This window comes from Corvus brachyrhynchos, unplaced genomic scaffold, assembly GCF_000691975.1.
Source record: "Corvus brachyrhynchos isolate BGI_N302 unplaced genomic scaffold, ASM69197v1 scaffold229, whole genome shotgun sequence".
In the NCBI taxonomy this organism is placed as follows: Eukaryota; Metazoa; Chordata; class Aves; order Passeriformes; family Corvidae; genus Corvus; species Corvus brachyrhynchos.
In genome coordinates, this window is record NW_008240042.1 from 6410343 (window position 1) to 6424269 (window position 13927).

The 13927-nt window shown below is 42.1% G+C and overlaps 1 protein-coding gene and 1 long non-coding RNA gene across 6 annotated transcripts in view; one reads left to right on the forward strand and one right to left on the reverse strand.

Annotated features, from left to right (window-relative positions):
* Nucleotides 1-13927, forward strand: part of LOC108449107 — a 481280-nt gene that overhangs the window by 433009 nt on the left and 34344 nt on the right. The gene's annotated exons all lie outside the window — the stretch shown is intronic.
* The window catches only part of TECRL (trans-2,3-enoyl-CoA reductase-like), a 71988-nt gene that overhangs the window by 12251 nt on the left and 45810 nt on the right, over nucleotides 1-13927 (reverse strand). For all 5 annotated transcript variants that reach the window (XM_017744252.1, XM_008641308.2, XM_017744254.1 and 2 more), the window contains exon 5: nucleotides 1270-1385. In XM_017744252.1, the coding sequence (XP_017599741.1) occupies nucleotides 1270-1385 (116 nt within the window). The remainder of the gene's footprint in view (nucleotides 1-1269; nucleotides 1386-13927) is intronic.

Sequence of the window (13927 nt, forward strand, 5' to 3'; positions counted from 1 at the left end):
AGACATAAATGAAAAGTGGTTTTCAGCATGTGAAATCTCAAATAATTTTATTATGCATCATGTACGGTAGCTAAAGTCAAAGATTAAACAATTTCAAAGTAATTAAACCAGAGAGAGTTGAGCTAAGAAAATTTCAAACAATTAACGACTAATCCAAAGCCTGGAGCAAACTCCCAGCTTTGCTGGAAATTTCTAAATTAATTTTGCTTAGGATGGGGACCTCAGATGAACCCATTAAGGAGTGGCCACTGGCAGGATTCTGCACAACCCTTGCCCATGTAAAAGAAGGTAAAGGTATTGCAGGTTCTTCTGCAGGTGCTGCCAGAAATGCTCTCCTTTCAAGCATATGCACAAGAGAAGGAAGACAAGCATCTTGCAGCTCTGGATTTGCATTCAATTGCTTTGTATTCTCATTCCCAGCTCCACTAACTCCCCTAATGTCTCTCCAAGTGCCTGTTTCTCCATCTATAAATGGCATTATTACTCACTGTATTTCTCTGCTGTATACCAGTTCCCCTGATTCTGCAATCACAGTGGCAGTATGTGGGAAGTATGTGGGAAAGCTGTACAGTCCTTGAGCCTCCTAGGTCCCTGTGTGCTCTCCCATAAGTGGTCCAGCTTATCCAGGTGACAGGCTTTCCTTGATCACCTTTCATCCTTCTGCCAGGCACTAATCACCCAGAATGGGGACAATTCCACTGAAAGGAAATTCCTTAAGTGTGACATTTCCCAGTCTGACTGGTGAATTGTACCACCGTCCTGTGGAGATGATTCTTTTGAGGTTCTTGACCTGACTCATGACATGCAAACCTGTTGAATTTCCTCTTTCTTGTGCCTAGGTGAGAGCTGGTATGGGGGTAGTTACTTTCTGTGCTGAATGCTGGTGCTGCTCATCTCAAGAGCAGGACTGTGCTGTAAGGAGATTGGTAGTGGGGCACCTGGAGTCTTGTCTTCTCTTCTCCATCAAGCATGGCTTTGGGTTACTACCCACTGTGTTTTTTATTTCACCTTATGTTCAGAATTTATGTTAAACTGGGGAAAACACTGCATCTCCATGGTGACCATGTGCAGTGACTGTTGCAGCTGGGATCCCATTTTTGGTCAGGCTTATGAGTGCTGCTAAATGTCAAACAGGTATTGGTAAGAACTGAATCTGACACTAGGCAAGCAGTCTCAGGCCCCCTGTAACATCCTCAGCCCTGGAAATGCAATCTCCATCCCTCTGGTTTCTCATGCTCCAGGAAAACAGTTCACACAAGTGTCACTTACTGAACCACCGGGTGGCGGAAGCTCTTCCTGCTTTCCACTTGATCATAAATAGTCGAGAGGCGAATGTAGAAGAGCAGATATATGAGAAGAGGCCCAGTGTATTCTGTTAGAAAAAACTAGAAATGAAAAATAAAATAGCTGTGGCAGAGTAGAAAATTGCACAGGAAAGGTGTGAGAAAAAGAATGCCCCAATCCACAGCCCCTATTCATCCTTCAAATGACTTTTGGCTTCATTTTCAGGACTTAAATGACACATAGGGGTTTCTTCTGCAGTCTCTTTAGCAAAGGAGTAAAATCCATCTAGGAAATGAGAGATAGGTTTCTGTGCAGAACATTAACCCAGTCAGGACTGCTTCATGGAAGGTGGTCAAAATTACAGTTATCTCCTCTTTATACTTTTGGCTGTGCCATCAGATGCCTATTTGGAATCTAAATAACACTAAAAACCAAGGCCAAGAAACTGAAGGCAGCTTGCTTTCTGCCAGTGTTTTTTGCAATTAAGCGGTACATCAGTTAAAAGCCAACCAAGCATGACAGAAACAAACATGGCTTTGAATCCTGGTTGCCAGCAGAGTCATCTGGAAGGGAGGCTATCATTGCTTGAAATTTCATGGTGGGTGGAAGAGCAGGACCAGCCTGCTTGGTGCATGGTGCTTCGAGCTCTTTTTCAGTGACTGGGTGGTGCTCCTCCCTGTGCAGGCACCAGCAGAAATAGCCTGTGGTGGGCAGACTGGACAAGTAAGCTACCCTACCGTGACAAAAACAAAGCAAGAAGAAATAACTTCATCTCACCACTGTCACTCCTGCTAGGCACAGAGAGCCGAGAGGAGGGGCAGGGAGAGAAGGCAGAGTCATGGAGATGACATGAGCCACCCTCAGTTTTAAGGTCTGACTTCGGCTTGCTACAGTCTGTATCGTTTTTGCTTGGGGAACATTCTTAAACTACACACAGCTGGAAGAAATAAAATGACACTAGAGTGATGAGAGGTCTAGATTTGATCACCTGTCCCCACTGGACTGAATCCCAGAATAAAATGGAAGTGGTGTAGTCCTACACATTTACAAGGACTGGCGAATTGTAACTCAAGTGCCTATCATTGATCAGGGAGAAAGATTTATGACTGAAGGGTTATTTGGCTTTATGGTGGCTATTGGCACTGTTGTAGAATTGTAATGAATAAATACCTGTGGCTTAAGGAAGCAACACTGACTTTAGACCATCTTTCTCAAAACTAGTATTTGATCCCCCAGCAGTCTGTTCTGTTAATCACTCTTCAGAAGAGCATTGAAAGAGAAAGGTTTTCCTGCAGAAATATCCTGCAATTAGGTTCCCTTTTCCTCTGTTACAGGCGGAAGCTTTTTGAAATTTTATCCATTCATAGGAGGACAGTGTCCAAAAGTAACAACAGACTTAAGTGTTCTCTACCAGGGGAACATGAAACTCCCTTTTGTTCCAAGTGACATCATGACTTCCGTGCTCCATTTAGACTCCGAATGATCCCAAGAGCAGGTGTGTGTGTGTGTGTGTGTGAAAATATTTAATCTAGGAGTCCAAGAGCACTCATTGTTGTGGAATACCTCACAGCCAAGGGCTTTTTAGAATTTTGTCCTAGTAGTAGTTGTATGGTTCTGTTCCAAAATCTGAGCCCACTGGGTCTGGCAGTCTGCAAACACTGTAAGGGATGGCCTCTGCTATTTAAACCTAACACACTAAATCTATACTTTGGTGGTATAGGGGACAGAGGTGAAGATAATGTGGTCTTGGCAGGTCAGCAGAAGAGCCTGGAATGAGCTGCTTTCTCCAGTGTAGCTTTTTCTCTCTGCCATGAGCTGTACCCCAAAGCACATCCGTAACTGCCAGCTTTCAACATCTGTTTGGCATGAGCACATTACAAAGCTGCCAGGAAGAGTTTGGCCGGACTTAGCACCAAGTTGTGCTTACTTGTAACTGCACCAAGTGTTCCCCTTTACCCCCTGACTGATTTCAGATGCTGAGAGTTTCAAGATTTAGTAAAAAATCCAGTCTCTCTTTAAAAGCCAAAGCTCCCAGACACAAGATAATCCTGTGACAGGGTTCATCAGTGCAATCCAGAGAAGCAGTTGAGAGCACTGACAATAGCTCTAGAGCTGGGGATTGTGGAGGTGAGCAGCATCAGCATGCTCAGGGTGCTTCACAGGTTGGGGACAGGGTTCACTCTTGTCTGTGTGTCAGTCACATCACCCATGTGGAGGCAGGTGCTGCAGGGTCAGCCATGAGATTTGCAGTCAAACTGGGCACTGTCTGGCAGGCAGGACTCTGTTTGCCTTTGTCATAACTGAGTCACACTGGCACATAGTTAGGATCAGTAACATTCTGTTTTAGAGGATGAGGTTCAATTTGCTGTAGTTTTTGTTGTTGTTTAGTTTAGTTTAGGTAAGTTTCAGGCTGTTTCCTTCTGCTGCATCTCCCATGCTGCGACTGCTGCACTAATTCTCTGGCCCACTGATTTAAGTTTGTCATAAATGAAAAATGAGTTCCAGAAAGGCAGGCAGAGAAACTGCTAAAAATTCCCATGAGTTCAAGCAGGTGAAAGGGAAAGTAGTCTTAAATTAACACAACATTACAATTATTGGTTCTACCCACTGGCAATCAAGGGCAAGCACCATTCTTTTACTATTGATTCTCAATGATTATATGCAATTGAGCCTACCTAGTATCTTCATACTCATCCTATAGCTGACTAATTGCTGGGCTTGGGGAGGTATTAGTTGTGTCAAGGATCAGTTCAACCCATCATTTTTATAGGTGCTCAAAATTACTAATTCCTGCTGACATATTCTGCAAAAACAGTAATCACATTTTAAACAAATAATAACACTGTTATTTCCTCTGAAAATAATAACATTGTAGCTTGTTGTTTCTGAACAAAAGAAATATAATTTTATTTTTAAAAAAACCAACTGATCATTTAAAACATGGAGCAGATTTATCTTTTAGAAATGAAAAAAAAAAAAAGGCAAAACAAAACAAAAAAAACTCTGCTATTTAAACCTAACACACTAAATCTATACTTTGGTGGTATAGGGGACAGAGGTGAAGATAATGTGGTCTTGGCAGGTCAGCAGAAGAGCCTGGAATGAGCTGCTTTCTCCAGTGTAGCTTTTTCTCTCTGCCATGAGCTGTACCCCAAAGCACATCCGTAACTGCCAGCTTTCAACATCTGTTTGGCATGAGCACATTACAAAGCTGCCAGGAAGAGTTTGGCCGGACTTAGCACCAAGTTGTGCTTACTTGTAACTGCACCAAGTGTTCCCCTTTACCCCCTGACTGATTTCAGATGCTGAGAGTTTCAAGATTTAGTAAAAAATCCAGTCTCTCTTTAAAAGCCAAAGCTCCCAGACACAAGATAATCCTGTGACAGGGTTCATCAGTGCAATCCAGAGAAGCAGTTGAGAGCACTGACAATAGCTCTAGAGCTGGGGATTGTGGAGGTGAGCAGCATCAGCATGCTCAGGGTGCTTCACAGGTTGGGGACAGGGTTCACTCTTGTCTGTGTGTCAGTCACATCACCCATGTGGAGGCAGGTGCTGCAGGGTCAGCCATGAGATTTGCAGTCAAACTGGGCACTGTCTGGCAGGCAGGACTCTGTTTGCCTTTGTCATAACTGAGTCACACTGGCACATAGTTAGGATCAGTAACATTCTGTTTTAGAGGATGAGGTTCAATTTGCTGTAGTTTTTGTTGTTGTTTAGTTTAGTTTAGGTAAGTTTCAGGCTGTTTCCTTCTGCTGCATCTCCCATGCTGCGACTGCTGCACTAATTCTCTGGCCCACTGATTTAAGTTTGTCATAAATGAAAAATGAGTTCCAGAAAGGCAGGCAGAGAAACTGCTAAAAATTCCCATGAGTTCAAGCAGGTGAAAGGGAAAGTAGTCTTAAATTAACACAACATTACAATTATTGGTTCTACCCACTGGCAATCAAGGGCAAGCACCATTCTTTTACTATTGATTCTCAATGATTATATGCAATTGAGCCTACCTAGTATCTTCATACTCATCCTATAGCTGACTAATTGCTGGGCTTGGGGAGGTATTAGTTGTGTCAAGGATCAGTTCAACCCATCATTTTTATAGGTGCTCAAAATTACTAATCCCTGCTGACATATTCTGCAAAAACAGTAATCACATTTTAAACAAATAATAACACTGTTATTTCCTCTGAAAATAATAACATTGTAGCTTGTTGTTTCTGAACAAAAGAAATATAATTTTATTTTTAAAAAAACCAACTGATCATTTAAAACATGGAGCAGATTTATCTTTTAGAAATGAAAAAAAAAAAAAGGCAAAACAAAACAAAAAAAAACCCCAATATTTAAAAGAAAATGATTTTTTCTTTACCATCTTGTGGTCCTGCCTAGATTATTTTGATGTAGTGGGTGCAACCAAATATGGTGACACATAATAGCAAAATTATCTTTTCCTGGAGGAGCAGTATGTCTCTATAACAATGAGCATATCTCAATAGGATTTAACTGTTGAGCTCATCATTCACTCTCAGAAGAGAGAAAAGAGGAGATTGCCTCTTTTTCCCACGTCTGTAAAGTCTACTTCATATCTTGCACAGTGTCCAGTTCTCTTACCTTCTTTCTCTCCTCTCCAGTGTCTGACATGATATACTCTGTAGACCTCTTTCTCAGCAGCATAGAGAAAGTGCTCTTAAATGAAAGTATTCTGGAATCAAAACTTTCCCCAGCGTGGTCTCCATACAGAGTGCTAAAATCAAGCTTCTTTAACCATCTCAGTTATCAGGCCCTCAGGGATCTGATTCAGTAACACCTAAACTGGAAGTACCTACTACATAAACATAAAAACTGGGATCTGAAACATGTCAAAAGAGAGCTAAGAAGGAGTTTCCATTATCCAAGAGATGGTGGAACAAATGGTAAAACAATACAGGAGAGCTAATCTGCAAATCAGCAAAGCATCTTATCTTGCAGGACACAAATTGTACCTGCTTCTTTTATCTCTATTCAGCTCACCGTGCCAGGAACACCTTGCTGAACAGAGTAACAGCCAGATCAGGAATTCAAATCCCAGACCTTGTGAGTCAGAGGGATATTTAGGGAGGTATGAATGCAGCAGAAGTGAAAGGAGTTCTTTAAAGTTATTGGAGGGATTTTCTGGCTAGTAAGGGCAGCTGACATAGTGCCTGACACTGTCCCAACAGGTCTGCTAAAGGGAATGGAAAGGATTTTGATGTGAGTTAAAGTATTGTGTGTACTGGTCAGGAAAAGGCAGAACAGGACAAAAGGAAGTTGTAAACAGAGGCGGTGGAGTGGAGGGAGTCTGAAAAAAGTCCAACCAAATCTTTATAAATGAACAGCCCACATATTAGTATCTTCATATGAGGACATCAGCTAATTCCTCTCTGTAATGTTTATGACATGCCCTTTCTGTAATATCACACAACACACCCTATCTTGTTACCTTTTGGCAGAGTCTCACATTATCTCATTTATGACAAGCTGCAGAGCTGAGGAAAGGCCATGCAGCCTCTTCCATAACTGATCCCTTCCTGCAGCACTTTCCATGCCATGTAGGGCCAGTTTCCCGGTCACCAGTGCTGTTTGTGATGTTTTCTCTTCCATTGCCCACGGGATGTCTGCACTGAAGCAGAGAGCATGGGATGAGAGTAATACCTGCAGCCAGGACAATGACTTTGGGTCACTGTCTGTAGTCCTCAGCACAGCAAGAGATACAAAACAGCTCAAGCATGTCCTGGGTAACTCTGATGGAAAAGCAGCTGCAGCATATAAATTATCTAATGGACAGGGCTTAGTTTCTCTGGTAAATGTGAGACAAAGGCAGTAGTTGCAGTCCTGAGCCAAGGTCAGCCTGACACGGTACATACTGCACAAAGATGAGGATCTGCTGCTATCAGACAGACAGACTATTGCTGAGTGTGAGTGTACAGAGCACAGCCAGGATTTCAGAGAAACCCAAGAGAAACAGGCAGTTAAATCCTCCCAAGTCCCCAGATCATGTTAGACTTAGTGTATAACTACCTTAGACTCCTTTTACAATCCCAGCCCTAAGTACTCTTGAGCTAATGATCATTAAGAAACATTATTAATTTCTAGTCTAATTTCTACTTCATATACTTTGTTACCTCATTAGAGGCCATACAGTTACCTGGGGATGATAATGGCATAATTTTAGCACCATCTCTAAAATCTTCACCTTTGTAAAAGTTTTGTATTTTCATGTCTGCAAAAATCCGCAGCAGCAGCAATCTTGTATCAGGTTCTTTGTTTACAGTTCTTAAGGGCTGCTTGAATATTCAATTACTTCTTGTTCCAGTTCTCATGGAACTGGCTAATTCAGTCTACAAAACTTAAATTGTGCATGCAGACACACCTGAAATGTCCCTTGTCTGGGTAGATTTTGCAGTGACTCGGTGTCTATGAGTACTTCAGGCTGCTGCTCAATGTTTACTGCAAATACCAGAGGTAGAATGGATTTGCTGTAGGATTTTATAGGCAAATTGCAGCTGACTCAGGCCAATTTCAGGAGCTGGGAAATGAACAGCGAAGGGCACTGTTTGTCCAAGTCAGGGCTGTGCATGGTCTGTGGAAGAAGGCAGGCGAAACCCCAGCTTCCTCCTGTCTCTTCTAAGACTGAGCTGTCTGAAACCTTGGCACCAGACCACTTCATACCATGGTCAAAATTCTTCCCTTAGACCACAAGTCCTTTCGTGTTTCTTACTCAAAACAGAAAATTATTGCAAATTAACAAACATTATTCTTATGCACACACATATATGTATGTTGTAAATGTTTGTACCAATACATATTCAGTGAAGCACTCAAGTCCTCTTTGTAACCAAACACCAATGTGAGTTCAGATTTGCTGCCAGGTCTTTACTGTCTTTGACAGCATTTTGAAATCTTCCTTTTAATGTGCATTGTTTTAAAATGTGTATTTATTATCTGCTATGCAGATATGTAAACAAAATTGTGCTTTTTAACACCTGGTTATTATAAATAACAGCATCTGTGCTTTCCATCCAGAAGCCTCAAAGCACTTTGCAAAGTGGAAAATACTGTTACTTTCTTGCCAGTATTTTGGAAGCTGAAATACAGAGAAATTCAGTGGCTTGTCAAGGGCATCAGAAAAAGGTGGGCAAAGGGGCACCTGGTCCTCTCAAACACTGTTTCTGTCTCTGGTTCACACTGCTCAACACTGGTTCACCCCATGGTTCACTCTCCTCTGCGCTCTCCTTACAACCTGTATGGGGTTGGGCAAAATTCCCCATACAAAATAATTGTGCCAGGCTTATGCATTCTAGAGGGACTATAACTGCTCAAATTTGCATAGATTGACAAAATGTCAACCTCCTTTGTTACTCTGAATACAAATAGGAAAATGTCGACATTTGCCAGTACTGTACATCAAGCATCTCTTTGTTCCTTGAGCAGCAGGAAGGGTTTAAGCATAAAGTTGTGTATAACTAAAAGAAACAGTTTGTTCTATTTATGCTTACTGAATTCTGTCTACCTTCTTTTTGCACTCAAAGTGGTACAAACTCAAGGGCATTCCTATAAACCCTTAGGTGTAGGTCTTTCACTCTTTGCTGTGCTTAACAGTAACTAGAACCCTCAGAATTAAGTTTTCTAGTAGCTCCCTAATTCCCTTTGGCACCTGAAAAATTGACACTCTGGCATGGTTCATCGTGAGCTAGTGGCATTTGTTATTGAGACCAAGAGAAATTATTGCAACACTGTTTGCAACGTTAGAAGCAGCATCTGAGGAAACCAAATCTGCCAGCTGGGCAGTTTCAGAGGTCTCCTCTTCCCTTATCTGTTAACTTCATGCTGCCACTGGGCAATAACAAAGAGCCAAAAGTATGTGTGGCCCAAGGAAAGGCACAAACAATATAAAACCATGGCAAGAAATCAGGCAAATGCAATCTGTTCTCTCCTGATAACCCTGGAGGCTGAAAAATATTAGACTTAATTAAATGAAAAATAAGAGCAATCTTGTGTGTGCAGTTTGCCTTTGTGAAAGGTCACAATGTTTTTAAAAGTTCGCAGCTTTTGACTGGGATCAGCTCAAGACTTGGCCAACTGCACCAAGGTAGAGCAACGCTTACTGTGTGTTCAAGCAGAAACCTCTGCCAAGTACAAACTGTTAGCTGTAAAACAGAGGTGCTTTGCATTACAAATAATTGTAGTTGGAAAAGGTGCTGTCAAGGAATTAGTGACTTCTTTTTTCTCCTGGAGATCATGTTCTGTGAGCAAATTATCTATTGATCCAAGAGGTTTAGCAATGAAAAACCGTTTGAGGATTTTTCTGTCTTTGGCACTTTTTTGTAGCTGTTCTTAAGCCACCCGTAGATTCACACAGACTCACACGTTCTGTTTATTTGGCACTTCTGCAAAGCTTTTCAGGTATCCACAATTCCCTGAGAGTGTTACTCAATTTGTAGGGTCCTATTCCCACAACTAATTCTGTCTGAATTGGCCACAGAATAAGCAAACCCTGATATCTATCTGCTGAGAACCATTCAGTGACATTCTCTGATACATCAAACAGATCCTCAGCTCTCTCTCTCTCTTACCTGGACCTCAAATTCCTTCCTAAGCTATGATAATATGAGTTTTCTTACACTTACCATCTTTACACTGGCTCACTAGTTTGCTGGGACTCCCATCCTCACACTCCTTCAAACTCCTCAGATCCTCTCTTTTTCCTTTTCTTGTAATTGTCTGCACCTTTACATCCCATTGGGAGGTTATAGACCTTTACTGAAGTCTCTTCTTCTGTTCCCAAATTAGGGAAAATATCTTAAGTTGTTCTTCATGGGGAGTCCAAATCTGGCCTCAGTGCAGAGAAGGTGGAGAAAATGAGCCTGCAGCAGTTTGGCTGCTTTTTTTCCAAACCCATTGATACGCAAATCGCTTCCTATCGCAATCATCCCATAGACTTCATGGGATTGTTCCACATTTATGGGACCAACGGATTGAGCTGTGCCAGACAGAGCAAACTGCTGCTCCCCTGTTCACCAACAGGACTGACAAACTTTGGTGCACAGGCACTGTGCCAGCAAGAGGGGAGAACCACACTGACCAAAGCACTGCCTTCCCTTTGAGAGAACAGCAGCACCTCCTTACAGCCCTTCCCCACTGTGTACAGGTGCTGTGCATAACCACACAGCTCCAAACACAGATCCCTCCCTGGCTTCTTGCTCATTTTCCACAATGTCTAACTTGCCAGCCAGGGGAGAACAGATCAATTAGTGAAAAATGTGGATTTTCAGACTTCAAATATGCTCTTGGGTTTAAACAAGTATTAGTCTCTACATTTCTAAATTGAGCAGAATCTTTTTTCATTGGGAAATTTGAAATGGAGCAGTTCTGCTGCCAGCCTTACTATTTTAGGGCCCTCAGGAGTCAAAGTACTTAAGCAATCCCTAATTTTAAATCACAGTTACAAAAAATATTTACTGAAGTACTGCGTTTCAGGGTTAATCTTCTGAAATTCACAAGCTCGGAGGTAAAATATTTTTTTTACAGTTCTATGCTGTTTTCTCAGCTCTATTTGGATCCTTTTGGTAGCTGGCCCAGGTAGCAACAGGACAACAGAAGCTGATAAATCAGAAATTGCAATCATTGCTCAAATAAGGAAAGCTTTAGAAGCAGTGTGAATTTGAGCAGGAAGAATGCATTTTTTCCATTTTTTCTTCTTTTCACTACAGCAGCAGTGTATATTCTTAGTAGTAAAACACCAGCCATGTTTCAGAAAGTCACCATGCCACATTCCAATTATGTAAAAAGAGGTGTCTGTCAAACATGCTTAGGCCCAAAATTGCAGAGATTAAAAATAAAAGCCGTCGCTCCAGTGGTGGAAATTTCAAACATCCCTGGGGGTAAAATCTTTACAGGGCCATATAAAACAAATCTATAAACTCAGCTCCCATTAGTATCTCTGCAGCATCAGTCAGCAGACCTCAATCATACACTCCAGGCAGGGTAAAGAAATTGGTACGTCTTGTGCAGAAGTAAATTATGTGTTTCAGGTAATATTTGTTTTATATAAAAGAAGGGAGAGTAGAGCAAGAATTCTAACAAATTTCATGATACTAAGAAACAGGTTTTGTTTTCTCCCTGAATTATATTCTGGAAATCAGCCTTGAGGGCCTCCTTTCTTCTAAAAGAGCCAGCTGAGGTTGAATACCTACTTTTATCCTAGAAAAGGACTTCATTTTTCAAAAGAGACTGACAAATAATTGTTCCAATGGAGGAGAGTCACAAATCCCTCACCCAAATTTGTCCTCCTCCCTCCATCAGAGCAACCCAGCCTCTAGAATTTGTTGACAACAGCCAATCTCAGAGCTGTGGTGTAACCTGAGCCCAGGGGATGTCTGGCTTTTCATTGCACAAAACACCAAAAATATTTTAGTCACTGTGCAACAGTGTTTTAGGAAAGCTGACGAAGAGGACGAAACATCCTTCCTACAAGGTGTCAGCCTCTGGCAGAGGGGCTAAGTAGACAACAGGAGACAACAAACCCTTGAGCTGCCAAGGTGGAGTGTGACAAGTATTGTAAATCTGAGACTGTGAATGCTCCAAAAGGGAAGCTGAAGTTTCTTGATTTTCCTAGACTTATTGATGCACAAACTCTTTATCTGGGAACACAGAGCGGCATCACCTTTTATTTTACATGTTTGGAAAGGGTGCTGCTCCCAGGTGGAGGTTGATACTGCTTTCCCCTTTTAAAAACCACAAGTCATTGTCTTGGTGTAAATCCCCAGCACTGGGGGTCTTGGTCCTCAAGTGTGATCTCCAGTGAGGTGACAGAGCCCCAGAAGACCCACCTCTGTGCTTAGTGTTCCCCTAGACAGATCCATACCCAATGCATCAACCTCTGCAGCCCCAACATGTCTCCATGTGCTTCTGTATCTATTTTTGGAGTCCAGACCTGAATGTGGCCCTTTGTTCCTTAGCTATCATTTTGCTGATGAGATAAGAATATTTTCATTCTGTGCCTTGTTTATTTAAATGTCAAACCTTTAAATCAGAAGCCTCCCTCACTGTGTGCGTAAATCTGGTAGAGCATTAAGGGGGAAGGGAGCACAGGAGCTCTAAGCACAGTAAAAATGGCAGTAAAACTACACATCCTGTGTACAAATGCATTTCTAATTGCTGTTGTTAGAATAGAATCTTCTGTGAACCTTTTCTCTATTGCTGTAGACTAGCTATAATATAAAAATCTCTTGACTGTTTAAATGACGTGGCTAGGAAGAAGATTTCTCCCACAGAGAATGGAGGCAGTTTAGAATATGGAGCAGAATGGGATAAGATGAATATTCAGAAACTCGTAGAGTCAACTTTTTGCATGCAGATTAAATCATAAAAAAAATGCCACTGCCTGCAGTACCTACTCCTGGTCATAACTGCAGTATTTATAATGGGATATTAAGCTGTAGTTATGTTACTGTCTCAGGCTACATAAACCACCAGGAAAAGAGAATAAATAAGGTTCTTGCAGATTAGTTAATTGTAGCAAACAGGAAGCTGCAGTAATCACAATTTTGCTTTACAAGGAAATTCCATGGTTGAGAGATGGTGGGATGGATTCGTGAGGGAAACGGGACTAGCATTAATTAGTCTGGCCCCAGTAGGCCATTAATCAGGATGGGGTAAAGCCTCAGCCTCAGTAAATGCACAGACCTCTACTCAAACAGGTAGGTCACACGGTGGGAAATGCTCTAGTTCCACTGAAGTAAGCTGCTGGTCCCCTGGGGATCTGAGTCCTGTCAGAACTGGGAAGGATGGACACAGGTCATGCTCTTCTTCACAGTGCCTAAAAGCTGCCAGACTTGTTGCTGCTCAGGGCTATCTGCTTCCCTGGAGAGGGAGAAATGCACATGATCTTGAGCAGTTGGGACAGATATGTGACCTTATAGAGCTGATGCAGAGGCTGACTTTTCCCAAGCCAAAGGCAGTTCTGGCAGCAACATTCACCTTGAGGGTACGTTTCAACAGATAAGGAACTGTAAATTAGCATATCCATTCCAAGTGTCTTGTAGTAATGTGTCATATCCCATAGTGACCTATTGGAGAGAGGAACAGGGACTATCACCTGCAAGCTGCTCAAAGACCTGACACAAACTCCATCCTTGTAGGCACAGCCAAGGAAGGACAGTGGCTTGTAGTCTCCCCATGTGAGCAGGGTGAGATCTGTGGACTGCCTGAGGTAAGAATCTAATAATGTGGCCAACAGCCATGATGCCAGTTAGCAAAAACTCGTTTGCTTCATTAAAGGATTGCAAGCAACTGGTGGTTTGCCTTCCATTTCCATAAGAAGTTTTATCATGGCTTTTATGGGTTTCAGAAACTGTAGTTCTGTCTTACTCAGGTTTCTCAGGGCAGAAATTGGGAATCTCGTTATCCAATATACAGATGTGGGTTGTGTGTTACTCCTGCTAGTGCTCTACTGCAGCAAAAGCTTGGTCAGAGTGATCACGAGACTACTTTCATCTCCCCACATGTACCTTCTGCAGGACATTGGAAAGGTCCCTTTTTCTCCCATTCTTTTACTGTCCTTTCAAACCCTCATACTGTCTGCTGTCTTTGGGCTGTGGAAGAATTCAATCTTTTACTTCTCACTTTC